Source organism: Pezoporus occidentalis, unplaced genomic scaffold (genome assembly GCF_034315485.1).
Source record: "Pezoporus occidentalis ecotype Australia unplaced genomic scaffold, CSIRO_AGI_Poc_V1 ctg81, whole genome shotgun sequence".
NCBI lineage: Eukaryota > Metazoa > Chordata > Aves > Psittaciformes > Psittacidae > Pezoporus > Pezoporus occidentalis.
Window position 1 is genome coordinate 9,254,059 of NW_026916170.1, and position 21,785 is coordinate 9,275,843.

At 39.6% G+C, this 21,785-nt stretch overlaps 1 protein-coding gene across 2 annotated transcripts in view; it reads left to right on the top strand.

The window, feature by feature from the left end:
• The window catches only part of SMS (spermine synthase), a 44,665-nt gene extending 23,441 nt beyond the window's left edge, over positions 1-21,224 (top strand). Inside the window, exons 3-11 of one of the 2 annotated variants that reach the window (XM_062603618.1) lie at positions 815-908; positions 1,861-1,925; positions 4,416-4,591; positions 8,201-8,355; positions 9,270-9,359; positions 10,215-10,329; positions 10,832-10,911; positions 18,724-18,839; positions 20,819-21,224. In XM_062603618.1, coding sequence (XP_062459602.1) covers positions 815-908; positions 1,861-1,925; positions 4,416-4,591; positions 8,201-8,355; positions 9,270-9,359; positions 10,215-10,329; positions 10,832-10,911; positions 18,724-18,839; positions 20,819-20,861 — 934 coding nt within the window. In that variant the 3' untranslated portion in view covers positions 20,862-21,224. Of the gene's footprint in view, positions 1-814; positions 909-1,860; positions 1,926-4,415; positions 4,592-8,200; positions 8,356-9,269; positions 9,360-10,214; positions 10,330-10,831; positions 10,912-12,557; positions 12,741-18,723; positions 18,840-20,818 lie in introns of those variants that run through there. The other variant, XM_062603617.1, reaches the window with a different exon arrangement.
• Positions 21,225-21,785: the final 561 nt, after the last annotated feature.

A 21,785-nucleotide genomic window follows, 5' to 3' on the forward strand; every position in this document is an offset into this window, starting at 1 on the left:
GCTTTGCTCAGCTGTTCCAATCCTCTCTGCTCTCCTCTTTTAGTGTATACTTCCCCTCTCATCCATTTGTGTAGTCCCCTCATAGCCTTTCTGTTTCTTACTGTCTTCTTCCCTCCCTAGTATGGAAAGAATATCACCTCTGCTACTTTGTATTTTCTTGTGTCTATCCTCATAGTCCTTATCTTTTGTTTTTGTTTGTTGCAAGTTCTTGAAGGTCTTCTATTTGTCCAGCCAGCGCCTTGTATGGTGAAGCCATCCATGTTCTTTGATCTTTAAATGTTCCTGTAATACAATATATAGTAGGAGTTTTGTCTATCTTGCATCTGTATTCATCAGTGAAAGTTTGCTACTCCAATTTCTTTGCCAGTCAAAGTCATGGTTTGCTCCAGAGTGCTTACTGTTTCTCACTTAGAAATTTTTGTTGAGCTCTGAATGTGAACACTGTGTATAGTAGCTATAAAGTTAAAAACAAACAAAACCCCAAGGAGTGAGAAGGAAGGCAGGGGGAAGGAAAATGTTCAGCTGTTTTTATGAGGCTTGATTTCAATTAAAAATCAAAACCAACACAACCGAAGTAGCCTCATTTAAAGAGCTGCCTTGCTGCCTGCTGATTTTATTAGTTATGTAGTGACTGGTATGCTTTTTCAGCTTTGCTGCTTAGTGACTTGCATAGGAAGACTGGAGCTGGCCCTGCCAACAGTTACAGATGGCTGGAAAAAGAAACATGCATTCTGAATTTAATATAACCAGTTTCAGTCTGTCTTTACTCATTCTAAGTTTTAGTAATAAATTAATATCTCTCTTTATTTTGTAGTTTTGCCAATTTGAGAATTCACCCTCATGGATTAGTGTTGGTGGATCTGCAGAGCTACAGTGATTATACAAAAGGAAGAGAAGAAGTTGATCAGGTACGAGTGATGCTTATCTTACTAGGTTTCTCAGACTGCATGGGGAGCCCCTTGTCTTCAGGTTTGTCAAAGTATGTTTTGGTAGAAGATTTTTAAATATCAGGGTTAGTTCAAACCTAGTGCTTACAGATGAGTACAGAATCATAGTTTTGGTTGGGAGTGACCTTCAGAAGTCATCTAGTCCAACCCCTCTGCAGTGAGCAGGGACATCTTTAACTAGATCAGATTGCCCAGAACCACATCCAGCCTGGCCCGGTGGAGCATCCATCACATCTCTAGGCAACATGTCCCAGTATTTTACCACCCTCATTGTAAAGAATTTCATCCTCACTACCCCTTTTGTAGTTGCATACACACATGAATGCACACATTCTATTTTGCATGTCCCAGGCCTTGTGTTGTTTGCTGTAAGAGTTGTAAAGACATAACCAGCCTTGGCTAGGGCTCAGGTCTCTTTGAGTACCCAGGGTAGTGCAGCAGAGGTGATCCTCAATCTGTAACCTGGTGAAATGGAATTATTTTTTTTTTTCTCTCTAATCTGACAGATTGGGAGCCTCTATACAGTAACTTCTTCCCCATGCAGAAAAATGATTTCATCTTCCCTGATATGAAGGCTCCAGAAATTGGACATTGCAAGGGAATAGGCCACTGCTTTGACAGGAATGTAATTTACAGGGTTCTCATGTTCCTTGTTTGGCTGTGCCTGAAAGATCTGGCTATGTTATCCTGGACAGAAACTAATAGCAGTGATGACAGCTGCTACAGTATGCACATTCTTGCTAGTAACAAGGCTAAGGTGACCAGCTAGTTATTCATAGGCTTCTACTGTTGCATTTGAAAGTTTCAGTATAGGTGCTCCTATTTATTGCCTTCCAAGTAGCCTAATTTAACAGATACTTTATATCAAATGATTGCCTATAATTTCCACCTTTTGTTTGGTATTTTTTTTCAGCTTCTAAACAAAGTAGAAGAGAGAATGAAAGAATTGTTTCATGGTAACATAAAAAGGGTGAAACGGTAAGTTCAGACATCTACTTCTGTATGTGGCTTGTCTGCATAGTTGCTAAAGATAATCAAATTACGCTTTCTTGTACTGCGATGAATAGCCTGGATTATGTATTCATGCATATGCGGTTTTCCCCCCAATACTTTAAAATTGTTTTATTGAAGAATTGAAGATCATGTGAGGTTTTTCATATTGGTAAGCTTCATCTTCAGTATTGTTGCTTTAGGCAAGGAGTATTTCTTTAATTTGCTGCAGTGGTTGCATGAAGTGGTGGGAGAAAATGGAATCTGGAAGTGAGTGCAGACTACTCTGGAAGTCCTGGAGAGCAGCAAGGGTGTCAGGGGGATAGGCCAGGGCATGAACCATACCTGTTAGGCCACATCCCATAGCTTGTGGACAAGGTGAGCAGGGCTGGTGATGGTGACCAGGGTCAGCCTCAGCCCTGTGACTGCCAGGCTGGGCTGTAGTATTGAGGCACCTCTGAGACTGAGGTAGTGGGTGTCAAGGACTGGTGAAATACTTGGGCAGGTATGGACAGAGCTGCACTGTAGCTTGGGCAGGGACCAGGAGTGAGGGCAGGAGCTAAAACAAAGCTCAAACGTATGGAGAAGGCCCTTCCCTGTTAAGGTTTCCCACAGCTCTTTCCCTGAAAAGCTCTGTCCCTGCTGTGGCTTTTGGTGCTGGCCCTGGGCACTTGTGGCAAAAATGCCAGCGGAACCTCTGTGCTTCAGGGCCCTGCCAAGAAGATAGAAATATTTTAACTAAAGGAGGGAGGCTTTTGCAAGCCTTCTGTCATTTTGGTTGACTTTGAATACAAGGTTATACATTGAACTGTACGGGTGCTTATTGTGATTTGTTGCCTGCTGCTGAAACAGCATTCATTCATGCTGGAGTTTCCCAGGTATCTGGAAGAACACAGTTCATGTTGGTGTCTTCCCGATGAGTGGCAGTGACTGGCAACTCAAAGCCAAAGAGCACTTACTGAAGGCATGCGCTCGCTGGAAAGGTGTAGGAGGTGCTTTAAAGAACACAGAAGTGGAAGTACTTTAAGAAAAGTAAAAAGCAGTGTAAAATCAACATATTCTATAAAGCAAAGGAGCAAACTACGGAATGGGAAAACTGCAAAGCAGTACTACAGTAGAAAGTTATCTAAAGGTTGTACAAGACCACAAGTGAAGTGGTAGTGATTTGAAAAGTAATTACACACAGAAAACATTCAAGGTGTAATATAGGTGTGTGTAAAAGAAAGGTAGTTGTCTTGCTTTTTTTGTACTGGTAAATCCTCACCTGGCGCACAGTCTGCAAATATATGTGTATATTGGGGAGAAGCACACTCTCTGAGAGCATTTCAATACTGAAATACGATATTGAGAGTTTGTGGAATCCCTATGATAGAAACTTGTTAAAAATGGATCAGGAAAAAGGTCTGCCTGAAGTGATCTATATAAATTTGGTTACCTTGGTATAGGAAGATGAACCTCCTGCAGCAACGGATCTGGTATGGATCTTGTCACACACCCGTCAAAGTAAATGTCTTTGCATCCTTCTCATGTTAGCTTCACACATGCAGCTGCCCTAGGATTAATACTGCTGGGGAAGTTGTTCCTGCCTTTTAACTGTTTTGATGTAGTGAATAGATGGTCTTGTTCTCACCATGTGCTGCCATCTGGCGGCTCAGTGAGGGTAAAAGATATTTCTGGAATGCTCACTGAGAATCACTGGTGAATTTAAAACCGTCTTGTCTGTCTGGTCTTCTGCTATACCCTCCTGGGTGGGGAAAGAAGGTTTTTAACTTTGAAGTGTGTGAGGAAATCTCTGCACGTTTTGCTTGAAATGGAATGCGATCATTTTGATCAATCACTGCCACTTAAAATATAGTTTGTCCTTACAGGTGAAGTAGTGATTTGGAAAAAGATACCTCTATATAGAATTTAAAACAATCTATGCAGGTTCTTGAACTGCTTTTTAAAAGTAACACAAACTGTCAGCTGATACCAGGGTTTGTGCTTACAAACTGCAGGGTGGCCTGGCTCAGTTTGAAACACTGTAGTAGTTCACTTTTTGTGTTTGTGTATGTATTTAATATGTATCTCAGTACAACTTTTGAAGGGTGAGGTCCACTATCCCAAAGAAATGGTGTTCCTAGCTGAGCTGAAGATGGGAAGAGATTTTGTCATGTTTTTTGGTCTGAAGTCTGCTTTTGTATTTTTCGATTTCTAGCCATGTTTTGTAAATATCCTCTCTTAAGGGTAGAGAGGTTCATGTACATATTATAGAAGTTGTACATGAAGAAGAACCATGTAATATTTCATCAGTGCCTTAACAAGTTATGTATATATAACATGGCTGGTAGGCTTATCTGTTGAGTGTTAAATATTGCAAGTTTTCTTAGATCCCTCTTTTAAGTATTTATTATGGTGAATCCACAGTATGTTTAGAGGTTGTTTTTTTTAATAAACATTCTCAAATGTTTTGTAACACTTTTTCTTATTTCTGTCTAGATTGCCAGCCATTTTGAGGGGAGGTGTCATCGACAGATACTGGCCCACAGCTGATGGGCGCCTGGTGGAGTACGACATAGATGAAGTTGTTTATGATGAAGATTCACCTTTTCAAAATATTAAAATCCTGCATTCAAAACAGTTTGGGAATATTCTTATCCTCAGTGGGGATGTCAGTATGTATCATCTCATTTCAGGATCTTCTGTGTGAAAATGTAGCAAGCGTTGTTTTCTATCTCGCAATGGGACAGTTTTAGTAGATTACTAGCAGTCATGGTTCTGATGCTGGAAGCTACATTCATACAATCATAGAATAGTTAGGGTTGGAAAGGACCTTAAGATCACCCCTGCCATGGGCAGGGACGCATGCATGTACCCTCATATATGTTCCACTATATAAAGTAAAATGTTTCTCTGTATACAGCATTTTAATTAGAAAATCTGAGCAATGTAAAATCTAGAATACAAAAAAAATTTCCGAAGTTGTTATGGGTGTAGAAGTCAGTGTTGTCTGGGAGAGCTTACTCTACTCCATGCATTTCAGCTTTTACTTGTTTGTTGCACGTCCAACCTCTTGAGGGCTTCTCCTTGACAGTAAAATAAGCTACTTTGTCAGCCTTCAAAATACTGTGGAATTCTAAAGAAATAGAAGTAGGAGCTGGGAGGCAGGTGTCTGTATAAAACTGCTGTTCCCTTGGCTCTCTAGAGGAATTATTTGCTTGGTGAGGCACAGGACAGCTGTATCTTAAACCATTTAGCTGCTTTGTAGGTGAACATCATCTGACTTTGTCTCCTTCAAAATGCTCAGTTGAACTCTTAAGTTAATGAGAAGAATAACCCAACCTTATGAGATTGTCTGTATATGTGGCAGTCTGTGTCTGCCCGGCTTTGTAAGTTTGAAAGTGAACTTGGGAGAAGCTGCTGTTCTTTCAAACTAGGTAAGAATGCAGCTTGTTAGAAAATCTAGACATCAAGGAGGGGTATGCTTTGTGAAATCTCTCAGGACTTACATTGAAAAGTGCTGACTGATGTAAATGAGGCATGTTGCCGTCTAGGGATAGAATACCTACTTGCAGTCTAATGGCAGAGTAATTAAGAAATTTGACTATAGCTTTTCAAAATCACCAGACATACCTCTAACTGTTCATTTAACTTTCTGCAACTCTCAGGGGTTTCTGTGCAGATGGCAGTTGAAAAGTATTACTGAATTTCATTAGCAAGGTGTTTTCTGATTCAGTTAGAATTGTATTTGAAATCGCCAAACTAGGCATTCCATACTTCTAGCCAGAAACTTTTATCAGTTTCATATGGAGATGAGGTTTTGGAAACTATCGGGAGAACTGGCTACACCGGCTTTGGAGAAGGCTGAGGTTCTGAATGACTTCTTTGCCTCGGTCTTCACTGGCAAAGGCTCTGACCGCACCACCCAAGTCTTGGAAGGCAGATGCAGGGACTGTGAGAATGAACACCTTCGGCCCACTGTGGGAGAATATCTGGTTTGAGACCATCTTAAAACCTGAATGTACGCAAGTCCATGGGACCTGATGAAATCCATCTGTGGGTCCTGAAGGAGCTGGTGAATTAAGTTGCTAAGCCACTGGCCTTCATATTTGAAAAATCATGGCAGTCAGGTGAAGTTCCCAATGACTGGAAAAGGGGAAATATAACCCCCATTTTCAAGAAGGGGAAAATGGATGACCCAGGGAATTACAGACCAGTCAGTCTCACCTCTGTGCCTGGCAAGATCTTGGAGCAGATTCTCCTGGAAGGCATGCTAAGGCACATGAAAAACAACAAGGTGCTTGGTGACAGCCAGCATGGCTTCACTAAGGGGAAATCCTGCCTGACCAATTTGGTGGCCTTCTTTGATGGGGCTACAGAACTGATGGACACGGGTAGAGCAGTTGATGTCATCTACCTGGACCTGTGCAAAGCGTTCGACACTGTCCCACAGAGCATCCTTGTCTCTAAATTGGAGAGACATCAATTTGATAGGTGGACTACTCAGTGGATAAAGAACTCGCTGGATGGCCACACGCAAAGAATTGTGGTCAATGGCTCAATGTCAGGCTGGAGACCAGTAACGAGTGGCGTCCCTCAGGGATCGGTGTTGGGACCGGTCTTGTTTAACATCTTTGTCGCTGACATGGACAGTGGGATTGAGTGCGCCCTCAGCAAGTTTGCCGATGACACCAAGGTGTGTGGTTCGGTTGATAAGCTGGAGGGAAGGAATGCCATCCAGAGGGACCTCCTCACGCTTGTGAGGTGGGCTGATGTCAGCCTCATGAAGTTTAACCATGACAAGTGCAAGGTCCTGCACCTGGGTCGGAGCAATCCCAGGCACAGGCACAGGTTGGGCAGAGAAGAGGTTCAGAGCAGCCCTCCAGAGAAGGACTTGGGGGTGTTGGTTGATGAGAAAATGAACATGAGCCGGCTTCAGCGTGCGCTTGCAGCCCAGAAAGCCAACTGTATCCTGGGCCACATCAAAAGGAGCGTGACCAGCAGGTCAAAGGAGGTGATCCTGCCCCTCTACTCTGCTCTCATGAGACCTCACTTGGAGAATTGTGTGCAGTTCTGGTGTCCTCAACATAAAAAGGACATGGAACTGTTGGAACAAGTCCAGAGGAGGGCCAGGAGGATGATCAGGGCACTGGAGCACCTCCCGTATGAAGACAGGCTGAGGAAGTTGGGGCTGTTGAGCCTGGAGAAGAGAAGGCTGCGTGGAGACCTCATAGCAGCCTTCCAGTATCTGTAGGGGGCCTATAGGGATGCTGGGGAGGGACTCTTCATTAGGGACTGTAGTGATAGGACAAGGGGTAACAGGTTCAAACTTAAACAGGGGAAGTTTAGATTGGATATAAGGAGGAAATTCTTTCCTGTCATGGTGGTGAGGCACTGGAATGGGTTGCCCAGGGAAGTTGTGAATGCTCCATCCCTGGTAGTGTTCAAGGCCAGGTTGGACGAAGCCTTGGGTGGTGTGGTTTAGTGGGAGGTGTGCCTGCGCATGGCAGGGGGATTGGAACTTGATGATCTTAAGGTTCTTTCCAACCCTAACTATTCTGTGATTCTATTAATGTTGTCACAGTACTCCTTACAGAAAAGGAAGTATGCCATTATTTATTTACCTTCCATCGGATTTTAAAATGCTGCTTTGTGTCATTTTGTTATTGTACACTTACAAGCAAGTGCTGATTGCCAGCCAGAATGATAGAGTATTCCATGATGTGCTGCTGCACAAAGCTTTGCCCTTGTAGCTCAGATGTGTTATTACAGCTTTGGAACATTATTGCCTGCTTTGGAGCTAATAAAGAGTAAGCCAGCTAGAAAGCTGGCTTCAGGGCTTTTCAGCAGTTATGTGTTAAGTCATACTTCTGTGTAGGGGTCTACTGGGGTGCATCTAGGTTGCTCTTTTTAGTTGGCATCCAGAGTGTACTTTCAAAAATCTCGTGATTTGTTTCTTGCAGCACTAGTCCTAGGTAAAAACTCACTGAAGTATCAAGTGTGGATTAATGTCTGAAATGCTGACAGTTTTGCTCTACAGCTTTTTCTCTTGCCACTCAATACTTCCTAATGTGAAGGGGCTCTTGTTGGGTTTGTCCTAATATTAATGCTGTGTGGGATTTTGAGGAGGATCTTACTAGCTTTGCTAAATCACCAACCTCTCTTACCTCAACTGTCTCTGGGAGCTAGGTTGTTTCTGTAGGTGCTCTTATTTTGGTCTTTATTGTACTAATTATTGGGAATTAAAGATGTAATGTTTCTGTCCAACTCTTCCTTTCATCCAGATCTGGCTGAGAGTGACCTGGCATACACTCAAGCCATAATGGGCAGCGGAAAGGAAGACTACACTGGGAAAGAAGTGCTAATCCTAGGAGGTGGTGATGGAGGTATATTATATGAGATAGTCAAACTGAAGCCAAAGATGGTTACTATGGTAGAGATATCCTTTGACAAATGACTGATCGCTGTTTTCAACATTTTCAGCCTGCATTTTCTGCTGATGCCCTAGCATTGAGCACAGTTAACTGTCAGGTTCTGATTTTCATGAGGAGATAGGATTTAAAATGAAATTTCTTCTTGTCAGCTTAGAGAGGCCCAGCAACTACATATTTGTACATCATTATGTAACCCATTCTTTCAGGTTCTCAATCCATACTGTAACTCTTGGCATAGCAATTTACATAGAACTGGAAAGGAGCATTTATGTCATCAGACTGATATTTTTTCTGATAACAGAAGACAGGTCTGTCAAGTCTGTTTTTTCGACTGAATTCTGCTTTCTTGGGTTCTTCTGTTTTTCTAAAGAATGCTATAAAAAAAATTAACCTAGAAGAAAAAAAGTAATGTCAGGACTCGGTGAACTGTGTTGGTGGCAGAATGACCTACTCTTGCCCTGTCTTAAACATATTGATACGAATCAGGTATTCAACATTCTGTAGTTCAAATAGTTTGTAATATAAACCACTGTTAGCCATATGATCACCCTAGGTTTTGGGATCCCCTTGTTAGAAACTAAAAAGAATTGGTTTGCAAATATAGGTTAAAGTCTTAACTTAGTTTAGCTTTATGGGTTTTTTAAATACACCATCCTGTTGTTCACATTTCAAGCTTTCACAGTAATGGTAGCCTAAAGCATCAGAAATAGTGGTTAAAAACAAAAAATAAGCATTCCTAAGCCTGTAACTGAATCTGGAGGTGAATACATAAGGTTGGCTCTTCCAATATGTATACCAGGATACATATCTTACTCTTATTCCTTTGAATGTCATCTTTTTTGAGAATTTATTTCCAAAGAAGTAGAAACTGCTACCTGTATTATTTCTGGAATGTAGAATGCCTTAACCAACTTCAAACATTGACCAAATGGTGATCGACGGGTGTAAAAAATACATGCGTAAAACATGTGGAGATGTCTTAGACAATCTGAATGGAGAGTGCTATCAGGTAATGTTTTTGTTTTCCTTCATTAGAAGTGATGCTTAAAATACAGTTGCATCTAGCCTTGAAGACTGCTATGGTAAAGTTTTGGGGAAAAGTTTTCTGATTTTTCTTAATTCTGGGAAGGATTTCCTCCTTTGGAAATAAGTACTGTTGTCAAAATATTGTAACTCTATTTTCAAACTCTTTTAAAAATAATTATATATAGCTTTTAAGGAATTTGAAATGGGAGCCTGTTTATTGCTGTGCTTACAAATAAAGAGGAAGTAACAGTAAGGATGCAGTGTTAAACATCATTCCTTAAACTGATGAAAAGATAGAAAAATGCATGTGTAAGTTAGTTATCCTGTGCTCTTGAGAATATCTGAATTTGTATGTAAGTGCTTTATCTGACAGACACTACAAACTAGTCTGAGTGTAACCTGAGATCTTCACAGGAAATCTTTTTTTTTTTTTCATTACTGCTCTCATACTTATTTACAGATGTGAGCTAAGAAAAGGCACGCAGCAGATTAACAGAGAAGTAACATGGTACTACACATGTGGCCCTTCATACAAATACCTTATTTTATGTCAGGGGACTGCTAATTGTTGTTACCATTTGGTAAACAGAACAGCGGTCACCCAGCGATCAGTGACAGAGCTAGGAAAATCAGTCCTTTATTGCCAATGTTGTCATTGTTGTAATTCCTGCAACTGCGATTCCTTTTTATATCAGAAGTTGAAAATTGTGCCTAAAATTAAATGCATTATTTAACTATGTACTTTTGCCTTCCTCTTAATTCCTGTGACTCCACATTTGTTCCTTTTAACTTGGCAGTTTTAGAGTATTTTGAGGACCACAGTATTTCATTCTTACAGGTTCTGATTGAAGACTGTATTCCCGTATTGAAGAGGTATGCCAAAGAAGGAAGGATGTTTGATTATGTAATTAATGATCTGACAGCTGTTCCAATCTCCACATCTCCAGAAGAAGGTTAATCTTCTAATTTATTTTCTTAAACTCTGAGGCTTTTCCATGTTTCTGGCCTTCTGCTGTGTCATAGTTGGCAGCTTGCAGCAAAAACGCTTGATTCTTGCCTTTTTTAATAGCAAATCTGAGAGGCAAAGAATGATAGTAACACATCTCTTCTTCATGACTTTTTCTTGAATGTTAAGAAAAAACTAGCAAGTGACTAGGTCTTTTTTAAACTTATATATGAACTCATGTAACTCTTGAAGAAGTATTTGGGAAGTTCATGCTCCAGTAAATTTGGAAGCATCTGGAAAATTACTGTTAAGAAAAACATATACTTCTACCATCATTGTTGTTGTGTGGGGGTTTTAACTGTTCTTTTTCTTGTTGGTTTAAGTTTGGTTTGGTTTTTAAGGTATAGGATAGCTACTTTTTAAACAGTAGATACATTGTGAGTCTTGAATATGTAATAGGGAACAAGTCCATAATGTTCTGTTCTGTTTTAAATCATACTCTCTTGCAGATTCCACGTGGGAATTTCTGCGGTTGATTCTTGACCTCTCAATGAAGGTCCTGAAACAAGATGGAAAATACTTCACACAGGTATGAACCTGGATGTAATAGATACACAGCAATATCTTTTTACAATCTGTATGTTTCAGGTGTGTGTATATATATTAAAAAAAAAAGCTACTAGCTGGCTTTCTACTTTTAACTGTTCATTGGGCTTTGTCTGACTGACTCGTCTTTTTTCATCATTTCAGCTGAATTTGCAGTGCTTATGTCTTTGAATTGAAAAGCATAATTTCAAGAATCAGCTGGGCATACTACAGAATATTTTAGCTGTAAGCAGTTCTTGGAAAAGGAGAACAGATGTACTTTATGAACAGCTACAAGGATTTTAGGCAATCATTTCTGGTTGTAGAGTGTAAGACATGAAAATTTGTCATCCATAAAGGTGTAAGAATTTGAAATAGGTGCAATGGGATGAGAAAATTAGTCATTTGGGAGTAAGTACTCTCTTTTTTTTTTTTGTGCTGAAAAGGCAAAATTAATATTGAGGCAAACATACCATTTTTTTGGTATATCTACTGATACATTACCCAGCCCATTTGGTTCTTGTAGCTTCTTCCCAGTTGGGCCTGATTTGAAAACAAAAACAAAGAGAAAAACCCTCAGAACTTACGAGTTTGATAATAGGAAAAATAAACTTTTAGGTGTGCTTTAAATAAAATCAGCTGTCTACAACTTCCTTTAAGTTTTGCATTAAAGTAGTTGAAACTGAATATCTGGAGGATTGGGTGAAACAGAGGTTAAAACATGACCACTACCGACTTTCATAGCTGAAATTAGTCACACACTGGGAACTCATAAATGGTTTTGAATTCTCTGATGTTGTTAGCTGTTAAATGTCAGGGGCTTTTACTTCTCTGTGTTAACACTGGGAATTTAAATTGCTTTTGTTCCAACTGTCCCATCGCTCCTACCCTCGCCATCCCTCTCCCCTCCTCCTTCCCAGCTTTCTTGAAGTGTAAAGTGTTACATGGTCATCAAGAAAAGCAGCTGGGGGGGGGGAATGTCCACCAATCTGTTAGAGCCTGACCTTTGTGATGATGGGGAACTGTCTCATAGGAGAGAAGCTGCAGGAGTCATTGTCCTGCTGGCTACTGCCCAGTAGCTACAGTTGCCGCTTCTGCCTTGGCATTATGTTGTGTAGGTATTTGAAACGTCTGTAGTTTATAGCCTTTCCTCTGATAGTTCTGCTTGCAGGGATTACCTTGTGCATCTTGTGAGAATGTAATTTATTTCAGTGCTCAAGAAATGCTTTACCCAAAAGTGGGTTTCTGTTCACAGAATGCCAGCCTTTCACGTGCTGTATTGCTGCCTGACTTTCTAAATGCCACCGCTGGAGAAAAATAAATGAAAATGCTCATCACCTCTTTTTTGAGCTCTGCACAAGTTTTGGAAAATGTTCTTTTTAGCACACGAATTGGCAGCAGGCAGGGTTTAGAGCTGTCTAACTCTAGGTAGATATAATTTATCTGAAATTACCAAAATAATTACTTTTTTGGCATGTTACTCTGACACAGGTAGTTGTTCCTCGGAATGACCTGGTGATCCTCAGTCTATGAATGCTAATGCCGAATATACTTTCACCACTAGGTGGAGACTGGTAACTAATATTGCCTGGCAGTTTAGAGAGGTTCTGCCTGTGAAAGGTTCTTCAGATTCTTTATTCGTATTCCTAGGGAATGCAGGAACATATGTGGCCGGTTTTAGGATTGAAGGAGGGACTTTTAGCTTGTTTCACCACTGGAAAGATAGAAAGGGCAGTTTTATGGGTCTTACTTTTTGCTGCTATGAGTCTGTACTTACATATATTGTGGGGGAAAAACCTTCATACTTGCTCTGTATAGCCACAGATAGTAATCACAGTGAGCAACAATTTGCTTGTATAAATAGCAGCCTTGCTTCTCATGCCTGTGCCTTTTTAGCATGTGATCCATATTGAGTCTTGTAGCCTACACAGCACCTGGACAGAGGGGTGACCTTTAGGGCCCTTATCCTGCAGAACTTTAAGCCCTGTCTATAAGTTTAAGACTTGAGTCTTAAAGTCTATGAGTTTAAGACTTACTTTGCTCGTGAAAACTTACTGTTGAACATAATACCACTATTCTGATGCTTAAGGGTCACATGACTTGCTATATTTCTTTCCTTCCTTCTCCTTCTGAAGCTGGTGCTTTCAAGTGTTTAGTAATGTTATATAGGTCTGGGTCTGTGAGGTGCTCAGTGCTGCCTTCTGCAAGGGGGGCAGTTACGGGTTTCCAACCATCGCAGGGAAGAAAAGGGTGTCAGTGAGGATGTAAGAACTTGATGTATCCCAAGATCTTATTTCAACTCTGTTGGACCTTCTAAAAGCCAGTATGATCTTTAGATTGCTCAAGTGATTTTTTTATTTTTTTTTTAACTTAAATGGAATATGTGTAAGCTTAGATACTATACTAGGGTGATACATTTGTGGCTTTTTTCTGAACTGTCACCATCCTGCACCTTTAAAGTAGCACATGAATATTGTCCCAACAGCTGTGAAACTGTGCTTTATAAGCCGCAGAGTCCAGTGGTCATGTTGTCTCTGTCAGTGGATTGTATGTAGCTAGGGAAATGCCTTTTTCTATGCTCAGTTTTTGCTCTGCTGATCTAATCTTTTGAGGTTGAGCAGGCTATCATTTTTAGCCTGTTTATGAAGCGGAACCTTTAAAAATATCTGTGAACAGGAATAAGCTCCTTCCTAGTCTGGGTCATCCAACCCAGACAGGATAGAAACAGTCTCAGGCCATTCATGGGTTTGGGTTCCAGTAAACAGCACTGACCACTGGTGGAGGGGATCAGATGTCTCCTACGGGCACATGCAGCCCTTCACCACGTTGTCACTTCCTGGCTGCCCTCTAATACAGCATGGCCCTGCCCTGTGAATGTCCAGGCTACTATTGTTCCATAGTTACGCTCCCTTTTTTGGCTGCTGCGTGGGTTTTCTAATTAGCATGTACTTCCAAAGAGGGACCAGGGTTCTCCTTGACTGCAGTGTAAAAGGAGGGAGGAAGAATGGATACAGGTCCCTGTGTGATCCTGCGTGATTTCTTGCCAATTTGGGACTCTAAGGGACAGGCTTTTCATTTCCTTGTGTTACTGAGAGTTTAGTTTTAAATTGACTGACCGTATAAGCAAGGCCTTATCAATACAAATTGACTAATCTCAAAGTTTTAAACTACCTCAGATACTTTGTGAGAGAGATGCTTGTTAAGGAGAATAAAATTATTCTTATCTGTCAAGATTCTTGACATGGAACAAAGATTAAGGGGAGGCAGGCAGAGGAGTTTGTAGTGGCTTGTTTATGTTGAAAATTGACTGAACAGTGGGGGAGAAAAGTCTGATTTTTGTTTATTTCCCTTTGAAAAAAAATGTAATTGGTAAGTCATCAGTTTTAAACCTTACTAAATACTGTTCAGTATTTGTCATTGTTTGAGTATATAGTGGCTGTTTAGAACAAAACATGTATTGGTCAAGAGAGCTGATTCTCCCCTTTCTTTCATGAGACCCTACCTGGAGTATTGCATCCAGCTCTTGCAGCCCCCAACGCAAGAGAGATGTGGAGCTGCTCAAGGAAGTCCAGAGCAGAGCCATGAAAATGATCAGAGGGCTGGAGCACCTTTTCTATGAAGACAGGCTGAGAAGAACCAGAGTTATTCAGCCTGGATAAGAGAAGGCTCCAGGGAGGCCTTATAGCAGCCTTCCAGTATGTAAAGGGGCCTAGAAGAAATGTGGAGAGGGGCCCTTTGCAAGGGCATGTAGTAACAAGTAAAGTGGAAATGGCTCTAAACTGAAAGAGGGTAGGTTCAGGTTGGATACTGGGAAGAAATTCTTCACTATGAGGGTGGTGAGGCACTGTCACAGGTTGTCCAGAGAAGCTGTGGTTGCCCCATCCCTGGCAGTGTTCAAGGCCAGGTTGGGTGGGGCTTTGAGCAAGCTGATCTAGTCCTGAAGGTGTTCCTGCCCATAGCATGGGGGTTGGGACTAGATGATCTTTAAGGTTCCTTCCAACCCAAACCATTCTATGATTCTGTTGCTCTATCACATAACTGTTTTCATGAGGTGGGTGGTTAAAGTTAACATAGGTTATCCGACTGGTCACTATTGCATTCTGGGTTTGGTTCTGTGTCATTTTGGTGATACAGGAACATCTGTGTATGATTGACATCCTTGTCAACACTGTAGGTACCTTTAGGTAAGATCTTGATTTGGAGTTTGGGGAGTTGTGTGTTTGAAAAATAAAAACTGCTTATTGACATGCTCATTGTTACTGTAATTAGTTTTCCATGCTGCAGTGATTTGTTGCTGGAAATAGGGGAAAGGATGAAACACTGAAGTGATAAGCTGGGAAACTGTAGATACTTTTATTTCATTGTGTATCCCATTAAATTTCTTCTGTAATAGTGGTATGCACCATAAATTACCTAGCAGTGCTTTCTATTTATGACTCAAATTATACACACAGGTTGTTTTTTAGTTTTCTTTTGCATTCAGTCTGATGTCGAAACAAAATTATATGTTTGGTAAAGGGTGGCTGAACCAAATAACTGCTATAGTCCCCTGGATAATAACAAGTTACTAAACAAGTACTACAGCAGTCTGTTCATTGTTGTGCTTCGTGCAGTTGTGCTCAGTTAGTGTTCATCTCTCAACTTCTTACAAACCACTTCTGTTTTCTGACACCCAAAACTAACTATGATATATTAAAAAGCATACCATCTCCCTTTAACAAATAAACAAGTACACGTTTGTTTGTGAAAAGACCAAAATGATAATAAAATGCATGTTCCATGCAAGTTCTTTTGAGAACTTTCAAAAATATAAGAATTTTATTTTTTTTTTTAGAGATGCTATGTAAAGGAGTTTTCCACTTGTGAAAACTTGAGCACAATGCAAAAAATTCATTGTGAGGAACAGTAATAGACTTCTCGCTTCCTCTAGAAATGTTTTAAATACAATGTGGAAAAAAATCCGATCAATAAAAAGAAGCTGGGAAAAAAATACAGTTTAAATACTGAAGTCAGAATGTGTATTATATGCTTTGTTTCTATTTATCATCTGATACCATGTGAAGAAAGTATAGATGGAGCTATTCAGACATACTGATTTCAGATAATGTACAACATGTAGAGTTATTTTTAAGAGCAGATGTAGTAGTTGTTGGCCAGACTCATCTTAGTTCCTTGCTTTGTGAAAATTAACTTTCAGTTGTGTGCACTTCATTATTTTAAGGCCATTTTTCAAGTCTGAGAGCACTGAAAAGCAGTAGAACACAGCTTTCTTAAGAACCGTTCTCTTGGAGTTGAAAGCTTCACAGCGTGTTAGCAGAGCAGTGCACATATATGAAACATAGGTAGTGCAGACATTTTGGAAGTGTTGAATAAATCCTTTGTTCCTTTGGTCCTATAGGACTTGGCTTTCATTTCAAGTTAGAGGTCTTAAAATATTGAAGAAGCTGTGACTGTAAGAGAGCTGTAGTTTTTAATAGGGTCCAGCTCCTTTTTCTTAGTTGAACCATCTGCATTCTTTCACAGTCAGATGCCAGTTACACACTTCATCTAAGGGCAGAAAGGGACAAGAAACCTCACTCAAAGGGGGGGGGGAGGGAGGGAACAATAGCAACAGCAAAAGCCCCGACAAAATTATTTTGTGAATGTGCAAACATTTCCAGAAGTCATTCAGAGCAGAGGGGAGACACTGCTGGTCCATAGATGGAGTCTGTTACTTTAGGCTTTGTGTTCTTGTCTCTCTCTCTTGCAAAGTTCAGGGCTTACAGAGATCAGAAACAGTACTCTGCTCAGTGCTTACGGGTGGAAGGCTTTTGGCTTGTCCTGTCACAAACAGAGTCATCTAGAAACCAAGAAGCTGGCTGTATTAGTAAATGACTGTTTTCCTTTTTTTTTTTTATTTTATTTTTTAACTTTTTTTTTTCTTTAACTAGATCTCTTTCTGTCTTACGCATTTCCTTATATCATTGATACTAATGTTCTTGTAATCTGAGATAAATAGCAAACTTTTGTGCCTTGGGTCTCTTGCTGTCATTTTGTGGGACACCGGCTTGTATACTAGGTTACTAGGAGTCTCTTCACGGTTTTTGTCTTCTGTGGGAAGTGTTGTTTCTCCACTAGAAGTGGCTAAAACATGTGGGAAAGCTGAGGATTTTTAAGTTGAAAGTAACTGGAGAAATGCTAGTTAATGCTTCTGTTTCTACTGACTAGAAATCAGAAAAAGGAGATAAGCTTTGTGCCTGACCAAGGAAAAAGGCATTTATACTATAAACTAGTAAACCCAACCATTAGGGAAGGATGGGGACACCCATCTCCTGAAGATGTCTCATCCTGCCTCACGTATGACCAGATATGTGCATGCTGTGTGGTCAGAGTAAATTCATCATTGTCATAAAACTTGCTGTTGGTGTGTAGTGTGCAGCATGGTTGGGAGTAGTGTTTAGGGCCTGTAGGTTGAGCTGAAAGTTCCTCATGCAAGTGGTGGGGGTAGAAGACCACAGATAATTCATCTGACTGTCAGTGTGCCAAGGGCCGCTAACATCTTGTCACCCTTGATCAGAATCCCAGAATGTCTTGTCTCTGTATTGTGCCACAGGAACAGTATATTCATATTTGGTGGGTCTGTCTTCTGTGTTTTGTACCTGGAAAACAACAGCTGAGTGATTTGTAGACCATGCAGTGGTGACTGTTTTCATCTTTACTCCATTTTAAATTAGTGTCCAAATAACTTGTAAAGTATCAGCTACCTTACTCAGTTATGTGCGCAAGAAACTTGACAAGAAGCTTTTTAATTAAAAACTTGCACACTTGCTTGGGTGGTGTGTTCAGTTTAGTGTTCTGTGGGCTCACCGTTACCACTAAATCTTCAAACCCCTTATGGATAGCCACTTTCTAATTAAAGCTTTCTCTGTGTGGGCATCCCAGGTGTATGTTACAGTAACTGTTATGCTCATAAATACTTGGCTTTGAATAAAGTTGTGCTTGTAATTAGGAGGAGGTTTGGGTTTTGTTTGGTGGGGGGATTAATTCCTCACCATTTGTTATCCTTGAGATTTGTTTGTATTCCAAGAATGATTCATTTTGGTAATAATTTTTCTGGAAGTGTTATGAATTCAATGTGTCTTGTATTTCATAGTTGCACTGTTAGAGAAAAATAAGCACTGATTTTTATTTTTTGAGAAGAAGTAATATTTTTAAATGAGGTAACAGGGGGTCCAAGAAAAAAGTACCCTGGGAATCACTTCTTTTTAGAAGCATGATACACGCAAGACAGTGTAGCCTGCAGCCACAGAACTTCTGTATAATCTGATTGATTTTGTCATATTGCTCTGTGGAAGAATCTGTTTAGAATTAATAGGTTGTAGTGGTTTTTATAGTGGATTTAAATGTTGTAAGAACCAGACAATGTTAAATAATTGAGAAAATCTGGATGTTGTGATACTGTTTACTGATATATTTAAGCAATCATAAAGAAAATGGGTTTTGAGTAGATGTTATAGGTAAACAACACATGGTGGTCTGTTTTAACTGGAAGCCGTAATGTAATGGTTGCTTCTGCTAATGAGAAGATGGATAATATCCCCCCATACTTACTTTCTTGAAAAGATACAAATTGTTGTTTGCTGTAGGCACAATGACGACAAGCTGTTCAGAATTTGCCTTACTGAGAACAGCGTGTATCTGGTTTTGAAGTACGTGGGAGCATTACATTAATGTCAAAATGTATATATTCAACTGCAGTTCTGCTTATTTGTCTGATTGTAACTGGGACTTTTCTCTCTTCTCTTTTTTTTTTTTTTTTTTTTTGTTTTTCCTTCAGGGAAACTGTATCAATCTGACCGATGCCTTGACTCTATATGAAGAACAGCTTAGCAGGCTTTATTGTCCTGTGGAGTTTTCAAAAGAAACTGTGTGCGTTCCCTCTTACATGGAATTGTATCCTTACAAACTGAAAAAGAGTGGAGAGTGTGTATTAATAAATCAAGCAAGCCTAGATCACTTGGAGGTAATGAACTTGAGTGCAAGAAGGCAGTTCTAATTTAAACACTATTACTCTTTTTTTCATAGTAAATGAACTACTGCAGTTTTGAGGATAATTGCAGGAATTGTTTTTTTTTAAAGGTGCCATAAATTCACAGCTGGTGAAATGATTGTCACCTTCAAAGATCAGGCTATGGTTTTGTTAACATTCTTGAGTGTTCCAAGTGTATTGTTTATGTGATGTAGGATAAACTGTAGGATGAGGGTAATGCTGCCTGGGAGTTCTGGCAAGGCTGTCTTCCCCCATCCTTCCCAAAAACCCACCCAAACTCACTTAATACAGATTAGCATGACCCAGATCTTTAAATATGCTTGTATCTATTGAACATGCATATAGCTCAGCTTGCATATTTTTAATGGAAGAAAAAAGTGATTCTTAACAATAATTACTAGTTAGCATTACTAAAAATCTGTGGGTGGAAGGCGAATTATACAAGGAGCTGGAAGTTTCAGCTTGAAGGCATTGGCTCTAGAGGGGTATTTTGATCTGCTATACAGTGGTTCTGCTGGCTGCATTTGCCTTGAGTGTTTACCACTTTTGTGTGATCTTCCAGGAAATGCTTCTGCAGGGTAGTGCCTGCTGTGGCTGTCCCTCTCTCAACAGGAGAGATCTTTCCAGGATCTGCTTGTTCGTAATACATTACGCATGTGAAACTGCTACAGCCTTTCTTCTGTGTGTTCATTTTGCCTTCTCTGTCTCCAATCTTCTTACTGTTTAATGCTGTAGCCTGCTGTTCTGTACTCCGTACTGACTGTAGCAAGCTCCTCCTGTTTCTCATTATTTTCAGCTCTCCGGTGAGACTCAGATTTGATCTTAATTTTTTTAAGATGAAAATGGAAGAGTGAAAGAGAATATGAAGATATTTGCCCTTGTAGCTTTTGGTTTCAGAGAAACTGGTTATTTTTACCTTTACAGCTGCCAGACCTTAATGCAACATGTATGTGATTTGAAGTATGCATCCTCAGAAAGTCTTCTAAATACTTACTGCTTTTTTTTTTTTTCAGAAGTATGCAAAATGTTTCTAACTTAATTAAATAGAAATGTTACTTATTTAAAAAAAAGTGTTCCTAGTAATATAACAAATACAAAATATTTTTAGAAATAGGTTGGTTAAAACTGGCCACTAAAGTGTAACAGCACTTGAAAGTGAAAGTTTTTGCAGAAATGGGGCAAACTTCATAAGTTTGCTTTTTCTGAAAGAATTAACAATGATACAGTGGTATAGGTATCTGAATCTTAAAGAAGAAGTCATCTTGATGACTTCAGAATAGCCCAGAATATGTACTCGAACTTAATTTGGCCTTGGACTTCTGGTAGCCCTTTAGTGCATTTCAGGTACAGGTTTATACTTTTCTTGAAATTTACATATTCTCACTTGGGAATCTTTGTCTGAATGGAAGTTTATACCTAAATGCTGTTTCTTAGACGACTGAAAGATGTGATGGTTTACAGTAGAATTATGACAGGTAATTAAAAATGAGGGGTTTATTTCTCTCTGAAGAATGCGACACATTTGTGGCATTCATTTAAGTGCCCGAAATCTCTTGAGCCATTTGAACGAATCTTTTCACTTACACAAATGTTAATTTCTGTAACCTGACCAGAAGTTACCTGCGTGGGTACCTAGTGGACTAGCCAAAGTACTAAGCTGGCTTATCACTTTATTGTTACTTGTTTTGCCTACTTAAAGAATTGTTGTGTGTACTTGTTAACTTGAAATTCTGGTGTTTACCAGAGTTGCTGAGGGAGTTGCCTGAAATTCAAGTAGCTGTTGACATACTGAAATAATAAGTGGAAAAAAAACTACTTCCTTTTTAACTGTGTACTACAAACTTCGAGGTTTTTTATCTCCTTAACTTCTTATTTTCTCCAGATGGGTGTTCTACACTATTTGGAAGAAACAAATGGACATGTGAACATCAAGATTATTTGAGATTATCCTAAATGTACATGCTGCATGGAGCATATAGGCCTGCCACGTGCTGCATATTGTCATCTTGAACCTTTAAATTATATGCTGTAGATGATCCTGAAACTTAGTCATACTATTGATTGTGAATTCTTTAAATGTTTTTATTATTATTTTAATTTAAAAGCAAATGGAAAATGTATATTTTGATGAGCTAGGGTGTTATTTTTGAAAGTCAACTTAAAGATGAATAAGCAGCAAACCTATATAGCTGCTGAATGCACTGAACCTTTAGAATGTGATCCTTTTTATTTTTTGTAGATCTTCACAAGCTGATTAAAAAAGACATCTTTAGCATTTCACCCCTGAAGGGTCCATGGAGTTTGTTTGTGGATTATTGTTTTTTTCTACCAGATTTTTTTAATGGTGCTTTTTAAGGATGGAGGGGTTTTTTGATTTTTAAAAATGAACATTGCAGTGCTTCCGTACAGAGAAGGGCATAATTAAATAAGGAAAATAATTTCTGAAAGAATATCCCAAACCCTTCATTGCAGAGGAATAAAGCTAGTCTTTAATTTTGTTTATTCACTCTAGTTTAATTTGCTGTAATCTCTTCTGCAGGAAAAGCTTTGACCTTTCACCTCATGGAATTCTTTAGCTGCTGCCGTATTGATAATTTAGATTTTTAATAGGGATTTAACAGTAGGTTATAGAGGCACTTTGAACCCTGTTGGCATGAAAATTAAAGCTGGTTTTCCATCCCACCACACAAAATGCAAGAAATTGAGTGTAATGGGGTTCTTGTGGGCATATGTTCCCCAACCTTATGGGAAGCACTAGGTTTTTGAAGAAAGAAATTTTGCTTTAGAGGGTGAAGAAATGTGGGTACGATTTAGATTCATGTACGTCAGTACTGAATGTTTTGAGGCAA